This window comes from Sesamum indicum, linkage group LG7 (genome assembly GCF_026168435.1).
Source record: "Sesamum indicum cultivar Baizhima isolate 11 linkage group LG7, ASM2616843v1, whole genome shotgun sequence".
In the NCBI taxonomy this organism is placed as follows: domain Eukaryota; kingdom Viridiplantae; phylum Streptophyta; class Magnoliopsida; order Lamiales; family Pedaliaceae; genus Sesamum; species Sesamum indicum.
In genome coordinates this window covers 16,015,238-16,031,961 of record NC_142663.1, presented here as the reverse complement: position 1 = coordinate 16,031,961, position 16,724 = coordinate 16,015,238, and the positions used below count along the sequence as shown (strand labels likewise).

General features: G+C 35.4%; 1 protein-coding gene across 15 annotated transcripts; it reads left to right on the top strand.

The window, feature by feature from the left end:
* Nucleotides 1–12,777, top strand: LOC105167185 (DUF3754 family protein, putative (DUF3754)). Of its 15 annotated transcripts, none has more exons than XR_002287393.2 (14): nucleotides 2–469; nucleotides 631–936; nucleotides 2,419–2,598; nucleotides 3,219–3,354; nucleotides 4,254–4,582; nucleotides 5,135–5,264; nucleotides 6,373–6,501; nucleotides 6,578–6,622; nucleotides 7,834–7,913; nucleotides 11,265–11,361; nucleotides 11,450–11,561; nucleotides 11,645–11,698; nucleotides 12,240–12,305; nucleotides 12,381–12,452. XR_002287393.2 is itself a non-coding variant. In XM_011086798.3 (14 exons), exons 1-14 carry the CDS (start codon nucleotides 141–143, stop codon nucleotides 12,531–12,533), a joined length of 2,124 nt encoding a protein of 707 aa, XP_011085100.1. In that variant the 5' UTR covers nucleotides 5–140; the 3' UTR covers nucleotides 12,534–12,777. The 15 variants fall into 15 exon arrangements, 4 of the variants coding, with proteins under 4 accessions (XP_011085101.1, XP_011085103.1, XP_088738910.1 ...); XM_011086798.3 differs by having other exon boundaries at nucleotides 5–469; nucleotides 11,450–11,539; nucleotides 12,381–12,777; XR_002287394.2 differs by lacking the exon at nucleotides 12,381–12,452 and having other exon boundaries at nucleotides 11,439–11,539.
* Nucleotides 12,778–16,724: the final 3,947 nt, after the last annotated feature.

The following is a 16,724-nucleotide window of genomic DNA, read 5'->3' as shown; positions in this document are numbered from 1 at the left end:
AGGACTGGAGATAGAACTGAAATGAAAACGGACTTGTGTGGTGGAATTTTATTTCCCACTTTTTAGTCTTCCTTCCCTCCACTTAATGCACCTGAGTGAGTCTGAGCCTGAGCTTTGTTTCAGCAAATTTTTGTGCTCAGATGTCAGTATTTTTGCAGATTGTGCGCTGCTTTGGCGCGGTGTCGGTATCTTCTTCTTCTTCTTCTTCTCAATGTGGCTCTGCCCCTGTTCGCATATCTTGTTCAGTGCAGGAAGCACTTCCCTCTCAAATTAAGCCCCCGCCTCCTCCACCCACAACTCACCAGGATATGCGTATTAGCACCACCGAACCCGATTCCAGTTCCCGCTCAGGCATTAAGCTCCCCAGGCAGAGATACATATCAGTTTCCAAGTCTGGCCTACTGGATGCCATTATCTCCACCATGTTCCCCTCACCCCCGGAGGCCCTTCAATTTCTTTCACTTTCCCAGTAATTCTGCTTTTACTTTTTACATATAAATCTCCTACTTCTTATGGTAATATACATTGTACCAAACTACTTACGAGCTGTAAATTATGAATGTAACTTCAAGTTCTCTTCCTTAGAGGTTAAGTTGTGGACTTCTTTTATATCTGTTCGAGCTATTGCAGATGCTTGGATTCGATTCTTCACGCTGAGCATAAAACCATTTTAGAAGAAATGAGAGCTGACTTTGATGCTACTCTTTCCACAAAGAGCAACAGATTCAGTCCTGATGGTTTTCCATCATTGGCCAGAAAAGATGTGGCTAATCAGGAGTCCGGTGCTCCCCTGAATAACTCTAAGAGTGATGACAAGGAACAGGAAGACAAGGCTGACACTGAGATGCTAATGTCCTCTGATTTTACCAGGGACTTGAAACAACTTTTCGATTTTTCGTTTAAAACTGCCAAGAGAAGCCCTATCAAGAGGTCCAGGTATATTTCGGTGCACTATTGATTTATTAGAGAAACATAGACTACAATTCTCTGGTGGCTAGTTAGGCATATTTTTCCTGACATGGTACTTTTTCCTTTTGAATTACAATGTACATTACTTTCCTGCTTCTTCCATATTCACATAATATGCCTAAAGTACACTCCTGAAATCCTCCATACTCAGATGATATGAGAGTGCGATTGCACGGAGGTTATTGGATAAGCAAGTGCCAGATGAACCTTACCCAGTTTGTATACAAGTTACTAGGATAAATGTTTAAGCCTTGTCTATTAAAACTCCACAGAGTCCATCTTATCTGAAACACTTATTAATTCATCTCACAATGGAAAAGAATTTAAAAAATGTGTGTACTTCTGCACTTGGTTGCAAGTCTGCAGTTATGCATATATATGTAATGATACAGGCCAAACTAGAGCAATGGTCCTGATGGGAAAACTTCAGCTGAGTAAGGTTAGAGGTGTACTTTTGTACTTCTCTTTACTTAATGAAATTTACATTTACAGAAAAAAAAAGGTTAGAAGTTTATGAAGTTTTGCTGTTTCACCAAATCAGTGGTTTGAAGTTTCCATTTTGCATTTAGATACATATTTCCCATTAGTTATTGTTATTCAGTATGGAGAGTTATTTTATCAGCTAATGTACACGGTTCAAGCCACAAAGACTTGAACAGAAGCACCATTAGGTGTCAATACAAATCAAAGCCTTGCATTATTAGTCCTAGGGTTAGAATTCGAGACCTCGTGAATCAAAGAGAAGCAATAAATGAAGCAGCCTGCCACCAAGTTTGTTCTGTGATACTATCAAGAATATTAAACTTGTTTGTTTTTAAAATGGATATTTATGGTTTTAATTTCATTTACTTGACCAGAACGTTATAATTATCAAAGTAAACTTTAGATATAAAAATCTTGTTTCTTGTTTTCATGAAATAAAAGAAATCATATACTTTACATTTTTAAACAACTAATTTTCCTAATGCTTAATTCTGATCTTTGTAATACATTCCTTGGTAGGTGAAGTAATTACCAATTGACTGGCTCCAAGACATCTTGAATGTCTAGGCTTCATTAATAACACAGTGCCATGATTTTTATCAAAACTGTTAGTTTTTTGCTTTTTTTGGCTTGTAAATGTCATATATTGAGCAATTTGGATTGCCATTGTTATTAATCTGTTAAGATGATTGTACAAACAAATTACAGTGTTATGCGATTAAGTTACTTCTTCTAGTACTTACTGCAGTTGTTTGCCCAACCGAAAGTTTTCTTTTTCTCTGTTATCTCTGAGATATCTCATTTTCATCCGTTGAACTTTTCCTAGCAAATAATGGATATTTTCTGTTATGTAAGATTTTTGGTTATTTATTATGACAACTGTCAAGAGACTTTATTGTTTCCTGTTACCTTCTTCTCATTCTCCTATTTGTCCAACATTTGATTTATCATTAAGGTTTTTTGTAGAGTTGCCATCCCAGGCCGTTTTGAACGTGCTTTCATGAAACTGCTCTGTAATGCCGAGTTTGAAGAGTTGTCTCCTAGAGATTTGATGTTGACGTCAGCACTAAATACCGATTATCTCCTTACATTACCAATTTATATTGACTGGAAAAAAGCATCCGAGTCCAATGCAATTATATTCAGGTACAGAGTGAGTGCACTAATTACCACCTAGTGAATGATCAGATTGGTCTCATGATCGTATTTGGAACTTCATTCGCTGTGTTCTCCATGTACTTATTCACATTAGAGAATTTAATCTATTCCACAGACGAAGAAAATTACTAACCCAACAAAGGAGAATTTGTGATCCATTTACTATGGGGAAATAGATATTCTGTGCTTTAGAATTAAAATATGAACAAAGGAGAATCTTTGTATCATCTGACCCTTGGACCGAACCAATAGTATTTGCATCTTAACAATATTTTTCTTCTACTTTTCATGTAAAAAAAAGATAAATTTCCTTTTTCCCATTATAGTTCCAAATACTGCTGTGACTTTGTTGGTAGAGAAGAAACTATCATCTTTTTTTGCACAGGAAGAGTACTAAAAGCTGCACTTATACACAGCTCTATTAATTTTTTCTTCAATTTCCTGTTGGTTAGTTTCAATTTGGTTCCCTTAAATGCTGTCAAGAGAGAATCCTTTCATATTTCTTTTCATTTATTTCCAGTGCTCATGTTGGACTCATCTTTTGTAGACCTTGCTTGATGAATATTGGCAGGTCATTCACTCTTCCCACGTGATCATTTTTTATACAGGAGAGGATATGCAACTGAAAGGCAGAAGGGCTTGCTGATTGCTGAAAAATTGGATTACTTACAATCGAAGTTGTTGCAGAACTTTTTTGCTCTCATAGCCAAACCATTGGGGAAGTTTGGAGTCTGGTTAAATGAGGTAATTGGCATTAGATTTGATTTGAGTTTTCTGTTATAGCAGTCTAATGAGTCTTTGTGTATAGGTGACTGGTCAGAATAGTTTTGCTTTTGAAGCAAGTTGTTAGGCTAATATTATGTTTATGTGTTCTGAAAAATATGAGGTAATAAGGAAACAAAAAACAGGGGAATCGTAAGTGTGGTGGATTCATTTACATCAGGCAGTAGATAAATGCTATGCATAACTGGGATTGAGTTTGATTAGCATTTTCTCATATCTCCTTGTCAATTACTTGGTTTTGTTTCTTTGAACTCATATCTCATATCTTGTCCATCTTCTTGGAACTCATGTTGACTGTCTAGTTATTTGCCTGCATTTTGAGTTTGAAAACTGCAGGATGATTTAGCAATAAACGCATTTGTGCTTTATGTGTTTCGTCTTGAATTTTACTCTTTGTATTATTCATGGATTCGTCGAATTTTATGTCAGCATAGTGGTTATTCTTTTCCATAATGTAATTTCTGTTGTAACAACAATAGCCTCCAAGTAAATGAAAATTGTGTTGATTTAATGACCTGCTATTGCTGCCAGCTTTGTCTATTTGAGCGTGCAAATCTTCTGTTAAGTTGCTTGAACTCTTTGAAATTGTTCAATTTCAATCTCACATTATATGTAATACAACCAATTACTAACTGGTTATTCTAGCTCAATTACAAAGTAAATAACAAACTTTGTAATTTGTAGTCACAACTTCCAGGGAACAGACCAACAAGCATCTAAAGATGTGTGGTTATCACTTTACCTGGTGAAAATATGTTGGAACAGCTAATTCCAAATTACTAAACTCACAATTCCAACTTCTTTTTCATTCAATCACAATTACTTACTCTGTTGACATGCTCTATCTTTCTTTGAAACAGGTTTCCAAGAGTATCATGCAGAAACAAGATACAGAAGTTTTGGATAATAAATTAATGCTTTGGTTTAAGGAGTTGTCCCTTTCCCTGAAACCACAGTCCTATGATCAAATATCTGATAATATTAAAGGAGTTGACATCCTATCCAGTGATCGTCCAATTTGGGTGGCTGCACAGAAAGCAGTAACTCGTTATGAAGGACTTCTCTCAGAAGTTGGGCCTCGTGAGAGGCTCTTAAGGAAGTTTCTTGCATGGATTGGTCTAGTACCATCAATTCCTGAGCAAGTGTTTGACTTCAACTTGGATTGTACTGGTCTGGAATCCAATTTAAGGTTAGATGCTGATTTACTATTATCTCACTAAACTTTGCTTAGACAAACTCTTATATAGTTTGATATTTAGAGTGTGATGTAGATTAATCTGGGTATCGAGGTTAGTGGCCCCTTGGAATTGTTTGCATTATTGATGCAGGGGCTACCACCCAATTAGAGTTTCCGTAAAAGAGTTAGTTCTAGAGTATTTGATATCTGTACTTATTTTTGTCATAAATCAAATAAAATGTGTAATCAATCTGTTAGTTAACAGGAACCTCACTAACCTTTGCTTATGTGATTTTTATTAATTTTTCCTCAACTATTTCTTAGGATGGATCCTAAGGACTATAGTGTTATTTGTTAAAGCCCATCCTTTAGTAGGTTATTCAAGCCAGATGTCTGCATGTATTTGGCTTGAGATGTACTGTTTCAAAGTGTCAGCTGCTTCCTTAGATATGCTATAGTACTTGGTCGTGCTTAATTGTTTTGAAGGAAGTTAATCAGATTAGGAGTGAAGGCTTCTAGAATTTTCTTTGTAGATAATCAAAAGAGATGTTTTCATTTATGCAGCCCAAGTTTCTTGTCAAGAATATCACTTGGTGACATATGGAAACCTGCATCACCTAAATCTTGTGGGAATGACTTCAGGAAGATGTTAAGTATTGCCATTTCTATTCTTTTCTCACAATCTATTCTCCAGGTATGTGAATGTACCTAAGGTTTTACCTTTAAGTGCTTGTGTTAACGTCATTCCTCATGGCATCTGTTCATAATTAGTCCAATCATACAAACATCAACTTTCAGATTTATAATCCTGCGAGGCATGCAAATTGTTGCTATTAAAACTAAATTTGTCACAAGGAAGAAAACAAGAAATCCTCAACAAACACATGAATAAGCTATTAAAAATTGCTTGCTAATCTCTATGCAAGTCCTTCCGAGTAGACCCCTAAGCAAACTGCATAAATATCAAAATGACCTAAAATGTCTCTTGCAAAGTGCCCTTGAAGTTGGATAATGCAAGAAAACATGACATGAATTTTCCTTATGATATTCACAGATGACACACCATTTGGACGAAACACCTTATAAGGTCTCCTCATTTCCAACAAATCATTGCGTTTTGCCTCTCATGAACTAATGATCAAATGAAAGCCTTTATCTTGGATGGAAACAAAAAAGAAAAAGAAAAAGAGCATGAACTTTGCAAGAACCTTTAGGAGGATCATAACGTCCCTAACTCTGTCAGTTAGATCCTTAAAGAAATGAAAAATTCCTATGAGGATAACCTGTTTAAAAGGAAGAGTCCACAGCTTCATGAAGAAGTGAGGCTTTAAATTCATTAAGTTACCATATATTTGGCAGCAAAATGAAAAATTGTGAGGTTTGGAACTTCTAAAGTTAGTGGATGTAGTTGAAAATTAGAATTCTAGCTATCCTGAGCATTAGACTACAACGGATCTGGATTGCAATGATAGCACATGAGCATTTTGTGTCATGTTTCATTAAGTTGGAAAAAAGTGGAAACTTTTGGGTGGAACTAGGAGTGGGTTGTACTTTCTCAGTCAGAATTAATTTCCAAAGCTCTTTTGACATCAGAACTTTGACACACGAAAATGCTTCTTGCAAGTCAACAAAGATGTTACATCTACTTATTTTATTAAGTTATATTTGATCTCTTTGCTACAATTAATATGAAATAAAGAGGTTATTTGGGTAAATAACCATTCTATTCTTTGTGTAAGTACTTCTTTTTTTTTTATTTCTAATGATCACTTATGAGTTAAAAATACGGATCTTGCATCCAGGAGCCCTCATTCCAAGAATTGATCTTGTTCTATACCGAAGAAATTGAAGAGAGAGAAAGTATGGATCAAATTGAGGTGCCTTCATTGCAAATGAAAATCTATGAGAGGATTCCTATTCCAGATCTCCCGGTAGATGCTTCAGCACTGAAAGCTTCTGCTATGCAAATAATTTGTGTGGTGAATGATACTTTCTTTATTTTTTTAGGTTGTTTTTCCTCACAAGAAGCTGTCCTTTCGTATTCTTGACACGGTATGTGGAATATGAACTAACCTGACCCATAGCCTTCAAATCATTTTCTTCTCTGCTAAAAAATTAAGAGCATGATATAGTTCCAAATTTGGTATTTGCAATTTTGACTGAGACATTACAAGATGCCATACTTGATTTTTGAATCATTTTGATACCTTACATGGACTATGGTAGACATGGGATTGGTGAGTGAGTGAATCCATTCCTTTAGTTCTCGGGTAGTCATTTAACTACAGAATGTGAATCTTCCACTGTTCTTTCAATTATGATCTTATGCTTCTTACTTGAGGTCTATAACGTTTCTCATGGCCTGCAAAATATTTCCACCTTGTGGTCACCTTATATTACTGAAACAATATGCTCCCTCAGTCTTTCTCTATTTTTAGCAATCGGTTGGGAAAAGAAGACCTTCTGACAGTAACTTTCCACGAGATTCATTTTTCCCTTCTTCAGTCCATCTCTCAGGATGATATGTCTACTGAAAAAAGATCTTGATGATTCAAGTTTTGCATCTCTTTTTTCACAACTTCATCTTCTAAAGAAATTGCTGGACTGACTCTCTCAGGTGCCATTGTTGTGCCAATGACCTCTGTTTCAATTTTAATCATAATTGAAAGTAAAGAATGCTATGATAGAATAAAAAAGAGTAATTTAGTGGGAACCTCAATGCTCCTTCCATGTTTAAGTCATGTATCAGAAGAAGACCAAGTTGTAGGCATTGCTTTCATGAATCAGCAAAGAATTCCTAAATGATGACTTGAGATCAGTGTTTGGCATGCAGGATCTACTTTGTGACCTTTTGTTTTCATCCAAATGTTTCAGATTCTCAATAATGAACAAGAAAGAAGTTTGAAAATTAATGGGAAAGAATGAACAATATATTTGAACACCCTCCTGCTGAGAATATTATATGAAGGGAAATAGTAATGGACACGTTCTTTTGACAAATAAATGTCAAATCTTGAGGATCTGTCTGCACTTCCATTGATACTAAAAACTGAAATCTGTTATAAACAGAAGGAATCTATGTCTATGGCTGATTATAAATCTGACACTTTGTAGCTCCACAAGATGTTGACTGTTCACTGAATGCATATTCCAAAGTGATCAATGTGTTTAGCTATTCTATGCTTTAATCATATTTTTTTGTTTATTGAAGAAATTTTGCTTTACTTGTGAATTTAGTCACAAACTTGGATGCCTTTCTGCAGGTACGCCTGGATGTTGCGACAATATTGGGACTTTTGGCATACTTCTTCAGTTATAAATTTGAAGACATTTTATCTTCCCCGTATGTACTTGTATGTTCATATATGCTCGCATCAAAAAGTTATGCTCCATGATTGATTCTCAAGTTTTCCGGCATGAAAATATGATGTGGTTAACTTAGTTTTAGACTCATGGCTGATTCATGACATAAAGATGACTCATGCATGCTTAGTTGCAAATCTCATGGAACTTTTGGACCTCAGTTTTTTTGTATAGATTATCGTAAGGTCTATTAAATTAAAAGTAATCAATTTAGCAGGAAGCAGTGTAAGCTAGTGCCTCGGTGGAGAATCAGGAGACGATACACATTCCATAAAAACTTAGAGAACACTACTAGACCCTTCAACGCTGCACTAAAAGTACACTTCTCATAGTGGGGACAGTTCTGTGACTATGATTATTTTCAATAAGCTTCAAAAAACATAGTCACTTAAAACTTTATGTTTTTATTGCTGTTTAGACCATGACAGACTTTTTGTGTTTGTCAATTGATCACTAAGACTAGTCTATGAAATAATAGTAGAAAGTAAACTGTTGATATCCAAGAATCCCTTATGGCTCAACTTTTTGACAAGTTCCACCATATCTTGACTGTGGTGAATGAGAAACAGACAAATAATCATTACTCATGGCATTGAAGCATTCTATATCAGGATAATGGAGATGGAAGGTGAGTTTTAGTCTTAGACCTTTCAAGAGGACTAGGTTTTTGTGATCGAGGTTGCTGAAAGATGGGAAGCAGGACATAGGGATTTGAAAGTACAAGAAAGACTTGCGCTATCGTGAGCTATTGATATGATAGTTGTGAAGCAGCAGAAAAACAAGATATGTTGTATTCCACGTGGTGGATGCAACAAATGTAAAGGAAACCAGTTTCATTTTTACTTTTTTCAATGGACTGAACTTTAAAGGATATTTCAAAAGCATATTGCACATTTTGATTATAGAATAAACTTGCATCGTTACGTTAATGTGAAGAGTACCAATAATAGGAGATGAAACTTCCAATATTATACTAAAACTAAAAATTGCAAGTACTTAGAATTTTCTAATCATTTAATTAATCATTTTTTTAACTGAAAAATATTTATTTTTTGGTGACAATGGAATTCACAGGCATTATTTACTTTAGAGGAATTAATATATACATGTATATATTGCACCTACATATTTAATAGTAAAAATCTTAAAATTCTTGAGTGGCCGTGTATCTCCGGCACCAAACATGAAAGAGACTTCTCTTGTAGATAGGAAAGAAAAGTATCGATGCAGTTAATTGGAATTATAGGTAGACAGATATGTACAAGGATTAAGTTCAGGGTCTATAATTACAAGGCCAGCATGTTAAAGACCCGATATTTTTCATTTCTGTTGATATCTTACCATGTTATTTATGAGTTTGCATTTTACAGGACAGAGTGGTCCCAAGTTGGGAAGAAATCTTGTTGGACATAAAATGATTTGTAACCATGATGAGTTAGTATACCTAGTCGGTCCATTTGCATAAAGTTGCCCTAGAATTGTCTGTATTTCTTAGGGATAATTACGGGACACCTCTTCCAAATAGTCAAAATACAGAAACCATCACCCCTCTACTTTGAACAATTACACTAACACCGTCTATCATAAAAGCAGCCAGAGAGTGAAACAAGTCAAACGACTTACTTGTCCCTTCGTTTAGAGCCCAAAAGAGCAAAGAAGAAAGAACCCAAATGTGTAGATGTTTTTACCTCTATGTTTAAAATTTTGAAATACAAAAACTTTTTACACCTTTTAATTATTCTCCCTCTACAAAATATCTGCACTCTCTCTCTGATATCTATCTGTTTACATTTTATATATAGATATAAATTACATACACTGTACAAAACAAACACAATCACCTATATATTCATTCTACAGACAAGCGCGCATATATCTATATATACCACATGATGCACCCATATACAGATACATACGCGAAAAACACAGATGCAAAGACACACACAAACACACACACACACATATATATATATGCATTTATATTTTGTGGAGACCAAACACAGATACAGACATGCAGATTCATTCATGCACACACAGACATATGTATGCAGACATACATATACGAACACACAGGTATACACACTATATGCACAAAAAGATATAGTCCCACACCGCAAACCCACATAGAGAACACCGAATGGTGGAGGGGTTGAGGGGGGGGCATATCTGGAGAGATGGGGCAAAGGGTGATGGGGAAGAGATGGTAGGTTTGTAAATAGGTGGAGTTGGTTGATATCAGAAGTAAGAAGAAGAAGATGGATAGAAAGATAGGAGAGAGAAAAGGAAAATAAGTGAGAAAAATTCTACTTGAACTAAAACATAATAAAATAAGTGAGAAAAATGCATGTCTTGAATTCCTGAAGAAATTTAACTGAAATTTCATATATTATGACACTATTACATTTAGACTCCCTGCATTATGTAACAATATCAATCAACCCTCTCATATGGAAGGGGACTTTTGTTCAAAAACTTTTATTAAAGAATTGACCATGAATCAAATGGTAAACTGAATTTTTGGTACTCTGTGATGACATCAGCATTTCTGTAATCTAAAGCTGTTGGTGGATATTAATACAAAACAAACTTTAGCATCTGGAGATGTTAGTTTAATTATTCAGAGTAGAAGAGTAATGTCGTATTTTGACAACTTTGCAGGCGGGGTCGCATAATATTCCTATGTCTTGCCTCATGTTCTGTAGAGGATGGTAGTTTCCCTTTCATCACCATGATCTAGAGCAATACAATCATTTAGAGTCTGTACAATATCATAAGACATGCATTGCGGATGGATTTGTGTGTAATCCACTAATATTAATTAGTTTTCTCGAACTTCTTTCCTTTTTTTTCTCTTGTTCCTTTATTCAGATCCATGCAAAATTTAAAAAGTATGCTTTAACAAGCATTTAATGCATTGATTTATAAAGCCTTTACAGATGCCTATTGCAAGATATCCTATCAGTTTTTTTATAATTAATTTCTACTTTATTTTTTTCCTCACTATATCTTGCTTGGATTCATTCCTATGTTGTTTACTTTATAAATCACACAGTATTCTCATTGTACTTACACCTTAATAGGATTCTTGTTAACAAGTTCATTCTTGCTTAGGAATATCTAGCAAATGACACTTTCTTTCTAGTTAAGACAATGGAATAGAACTTATATTGACCGGCAAGGATGAAAAACCAGGTGAAAGAAAAAAATTATGTTGTTCCTCAGAATAAGAGGGCCATAATCAGTTTATGCCTATGCCTAACTTAAGATTCTTACAATCATTACCGAGATCTATACAGTTTGTAAAGTTGTTTGGCTTCTATTATTTGTGCAGATCTGCAATACTTTTAGATGCGATTGCAGCCAGCGCACTTGTGATATATGTGACTCGTGTACTTCTGGGCTACAAACAAACAACGGATAGATATCAAGTGAGCTGAGCACATTCCCTTCTCTTGCTTTTTGTTGTTTCAAGAAGAGTGTTTTGTTCCACCTTACCTATTTATAGATCTGTTTCAGCTTTTGGTCAATAGGACGCTTCACGAGAAAACCGTAGCTAGTGGCTTCGGTTCCATTCATTTTCTTCTTGATGCTTCTGAACAGCAGCAAGTGAGAAACCACAAGACTTCTAGTAATCTCTTATCTGGGTGTTGGTTCCCCTTACTTCACCCTTGGTGCAATACCTCATACTTTTCCTTTTGGCATTTCATGCAGTACAAAGAAGCCATTTTGGTATATGCAACCCTACTTAAAGCAGAGAATGACCAGGTTAATTTTTGGCCATTGTTCTTTGTGTTTTACTTAGTTTGTCTGCAGGCTTTAACATAAGAATTGTGCTTGTTACAGCTTTCAGCTGATAGTCCTTTTTGTTGAATAAGAAGGATTTCTGGTTGCATCGTTCAAGAATTCTGCTCAGAGGAAATATATTAAATTTGCATTTCTAATCTCAGTTCCATTTATAGGGCTCCAATGCCATTTGCTTCATCATTCTTTATTAACTTGAGTACTTTTTGTTTCTGTATACTGTTTACAATTCTAAATGAAATTACTCTAACCATCAGATATGCTGTCTACAAATGAGGCTAAAACAATGTTAATGCTATGCAATCAACTTATTGATCTCCCCTCCAACCTTCTGATGTTATTTCGTAGTGTGATACTAAGTTGGCAGTATTTGTTATCTTATTGGAAGTAGTCATACTGAGGAATAGCTTTTTCAGGATCCTCAAAAGGAATGTTAAATCCTTACAAGTTCCCTATTTTTAGTACCTAACCATAACTGTCTCACCAAAGAATTGCTTGAATGCAGGTGACAAGCACAAGAACTATTGGAGATAAATGTGAAACTTTTATTTACAATGTTTTCAAAGTAAAGGTAACCAAACAAACTTATTTAAATCTAACTTGGGCATTCATCTGCATTATCGTCATTCTATTAAGCTGTATGCAGATCGAAATGCCGGTTGACAAGGCCATAGACACACTGATGAGGCTCGGTCTTGTAATAAAAAAGGTGGTTGATGGGCAAATCATATTGCATGCTATGCCCTGTAGCAGGGCATGTATCATTCTCCGAGATCGTTGGAATAGTCTGATCAACTGATCAAGTTTGGCATCTCAGGGAACTGCAATCAATTATTGGTAGAGCAACCTTCGCGTTCCAACTCGTTCTGCTCCTTTTTCTCTTGAAACACCAAAAATTGAAAGGGATGGAGTGACCCAGGAAATTCAATATAGAATTCTGTATGACTAAACACAAACTACATACAAAGTATTTTAGCTGTGTATCCCAAATCTTTTGTAAATATGACTTCTGAGCATTGAATAGTTTTTTCTTTATTGTTTTATGGGAGTTTGTTTATGCATAATTCTAGTAATTGTTGTAACTTTTTAATTAGATGAAGAAATCCATAAATTAGTTTGAGAAGAAGAGTAAATGTTTTGTCCCATGTAGGAGAATGATGGGAAAAGTAATTGATAAGTATACAAGGTCTTGGGGGAAGGGGTTTGAGTGTGATGCACTTATATCTCATAGTCCCACATATGAAGTTTATTGGAAAAATAATTTTTTTATATTAAGTTCAAGTCCAAAATTGTGTTTGAAGTATTATGGAGACTTGAGTGAACATGATGTTGCCCCACATGTGCGCCGCCGCTTGTCCCGGACATGAAAATTTTCTGTCAAAATATTTCAAAACAGCATTTAAAAATGCATTTAAAAAGCTTTGACTGGCTGACTGTAATCGCCAGCGATTTTAATCATTTTCCGGCGGTTTCAAGAGCACATTCATATCCTGTTTGATGTTGAGGTTAATGCTACGGTTCAGGAGTGCCTATAAAAGGCCTAACACTCCTCATGTCCAAAACACAGTCTACACACCTCTCCTCACTCGAGCGTTCAAGAGCACATTCATATCCTGTTTGATGTTGAGGTTAATGCTACGGTTCAGGAGTGCCTATAAAAGGCCTAACACTCCTCATGTCCAAAACACAGTCTACACACCTCTCCTCACTCGAGCTCCCTCTTTGTTCTCTCGTCTCTCTAGAGAGTGTTCGCTCTCAAAATCATAGTTTTGAGCTTAAATTTTAGTAAAAGACTATTGAGTGTTTTTCAAGGTGTTTGTCAGTAAAAGTGTTATATTGAACGAATTATAATTGTTTTATCTTGAAAGAAATAACATTGTACTTGAAGCACTTGATTCGAGGCATTTAATTTCTTCAAGACAAGCAATTTTACTGCGATTCAGTTAAGTGTGATATTCGGTTGAGGTGTCGTCTTAGGCCATGCCCAACCGCCCGCTGTCGTCAAACCCTAATGATTGCTGAACTACAACAACAGTTACAAGGTAGGCTTGACGTAATGGATGAACTACGCAATGACTTATCCAGACAAGCCTACTACCACCACTTAAATGAAACTAAATTTGATCCTGTGAGTGTGACAGCGTATGTCGGTAACAACAAATCACCGACTTTATGTTGATCTTTAGGATTGACACTTAGGCCATGTGTCCTGATCTTGTTCACAAATGCTTTCAGAAATAACTCAACTCCTTTGCGGTTAAACAGCTGCACTCACTTAGCTAGGCGTCTCCAGAGATGCACTGCTAGCATCTCATCTAATAGATTTGACCCTATTTAGAGTTAAACTCTTATTGTTCTTGCAGTATCAATACCTTTCAGAATTACAGGGGTTAGACTCCAGATACAAAGTATCAATATATTTTTGGTGCTCTTACATACCTTACGACTTGTTGATACCACATTGAACCTTTTTTATGGGATCTCCACTCGGAAGGTTGGTTTGCTATAGTAGATACATCACTAAGAGGTTTTCAATTTCATCCCCAATATGAATTTAACTACTTGTGACAGATCCAATTCTTTTGTCAAAAGATCACCCACATTGTCCTTTGTTCCCACAATTTCAATGCATATACCTCTTTCTAACACTAAGCAAAGTTTAAGAAGGTTTTTTCTGTGCGTATATGGGTAGATGGATTGATGGCATTAGGCATTTGATCTGAGACACAAATGTTTTAGAAAATCATTATTTTTATGCGTTTATTACTTGCTTGACTACTATATGTGGGATTATTATTATCTTAAGAACATGATAGTAAATTTTATCTGAGTAAAGATGATAGGTTCATGTTTAGATATTATAACTGAAACCAAGTCATGTTTTAAGAATAAATTTGAAAAGAAGGATATAGGTGAGGCGGGTGTAATTCTAGGCATCAAAGTTGATCCATCCAACTGATGAGATATCCATTTTTCAATCTCATTATGTTCAGGATATGTTTTTAACTTAGGTTGGGGTGCAGTCTTCTGAAAGTCTGCAAAACAGACTTTGATAACCCAATCTACTCTTGAAGTCGAGTTATGTATTGGATACGACTGGTACTATGGTAGAATAGTTATATGGTTGTTATCACAACGTTCCATTGTAAGCTCCACCTATTACTGTATATTGTGATAGCCAAACCACAATCGCAAAGGTCAAAGTCGTAAATGCAACTAAAAGACCAAATGATACATCTAATTTAGAATAAAGTCTATAAAGGTATTAGTGCCAAATAGAGTTATAGGCATTGACTTCGTGGGAATAAAGAACAATGTGGTTGATCTTTTGATGAAAGGATTGGGTCTATTGTTCACAAATATTCATTTTTTATTTCAAAAATTTCTTATGATTTAATCCATAACAATTTTCGCATTGAACCCACAAATCCCTGTAGTTTTGAGTTGCATCGTGATCATTAGATCTTTCTCCTAGAGTTAAATCACTACTCTTGGCGTGGGTTTCTATACTGGACCTCCCGCTTTCACTACTAGTTCCACGTTTATCAAAAATGCACCTAGAAATGTAATTGTCACTACTATCACTGTCACAGTACATAAAAATCCAGATTGGAAATGAGACTGAAAATCCATTAGTGATGTATCTACGATGGCAATCCAACCTTCTAAGTGGAGATCCCACAAAAAGGTTCGATATGGTATTAATAAGTCGTAGGATAGGTCAGAGCACCAAAATAGACTGATACTTTGTATCTGGAGTTTGTCACCTATAATTCTGGAAGGTATCGGAACTGTGAATATAGTAAGAGTTTAACTCTAAATAGAGTTAAGTCTATTAGATGAGATGCTAGCAGTGCATCCCGGGAGACGCCCAACTAAGTGAATGTAGTTGTTTGGCTAAAACTAAAGAATTGGGTTATTTCTAAAAACATTCATAAACAGTATCAGGACATATGGCCTTAATGTCAACTCTAAAGATCGACACAAAATCGGTGGCTTGTTGTTACTGACAGAAACTGTCACATTCACAGGCTAAAATTCAAGGCTTAGTTCCATTTTACCTAGTGATAGCGGACGTCAAATAACTTAAACAGTTGTTCAAATCGAAAGTTATCAACTGTTTAAAGCAAGCTACAGAAACTTGAGTTCAAATCTATGAATTTGTGGGGATTACTGTAAATTTTAAATTACATGAAGAAATTCATAGATTAATTTGAAAAGAAGAAGAAGAAATGTTTTGTCCCACAGAAGAATGATGGGAAAAGTAAAGGAATTGAAAAGTGTATATAAGTTGTTGTGGGTGTGAATGTGATACACTCATATCTCATAATCCCACATAAGAAGTTTATTAGAAAAATAAACTCCTTATATTAAGTTCAAGTCCAAAGTTGTATTTGAAGTGTTATGGAGACTTGGTTGAACATGGGTTGCCCCACATGCGGGTGTCATCGCCTGTCCATTCTAACCCGACACGACTCTAGGCATAGGCAGGCGAATGTCTCAATCTCAAAATATATCTGTCCATTCTAACCCGACCCGACTCTAGGCATAGTCAGACATGAAAATTTTCAATCAGAATATTTCAAAACAACATTTAAAAGTAAAAATATTTGCGTTTAGTCAGCCATAAAAATTTTCAGTCAGAATATTTCAAAACAGCATTTAAAAGCTTTGACTGGCCGTTTTGTTACAGCCGGCGGTTTCAGCCATTTCAAACCATTTTCTGGAGGTTTGAAGAGTTATTCATGTCCTGTTTGAAAGGCCAAGCACTCCTCATTTCTAAAACACACTGAACACACCACTCCTCATTCGAGCTCTCTCTTTGTTCTCTCGAGAGTATTCGCTCTCAAAATCATAGTTTTGAGCTTAAGTTATAGTAAAAGGGTATTGAGTGTTTTTCGAGATGTTCGTTAGTATAATTGTTACACTGAAAAAATTTTGGATAATTTTTAACATGCGAAATGTTATCTTTAGTGTTTTAATGGTGTAA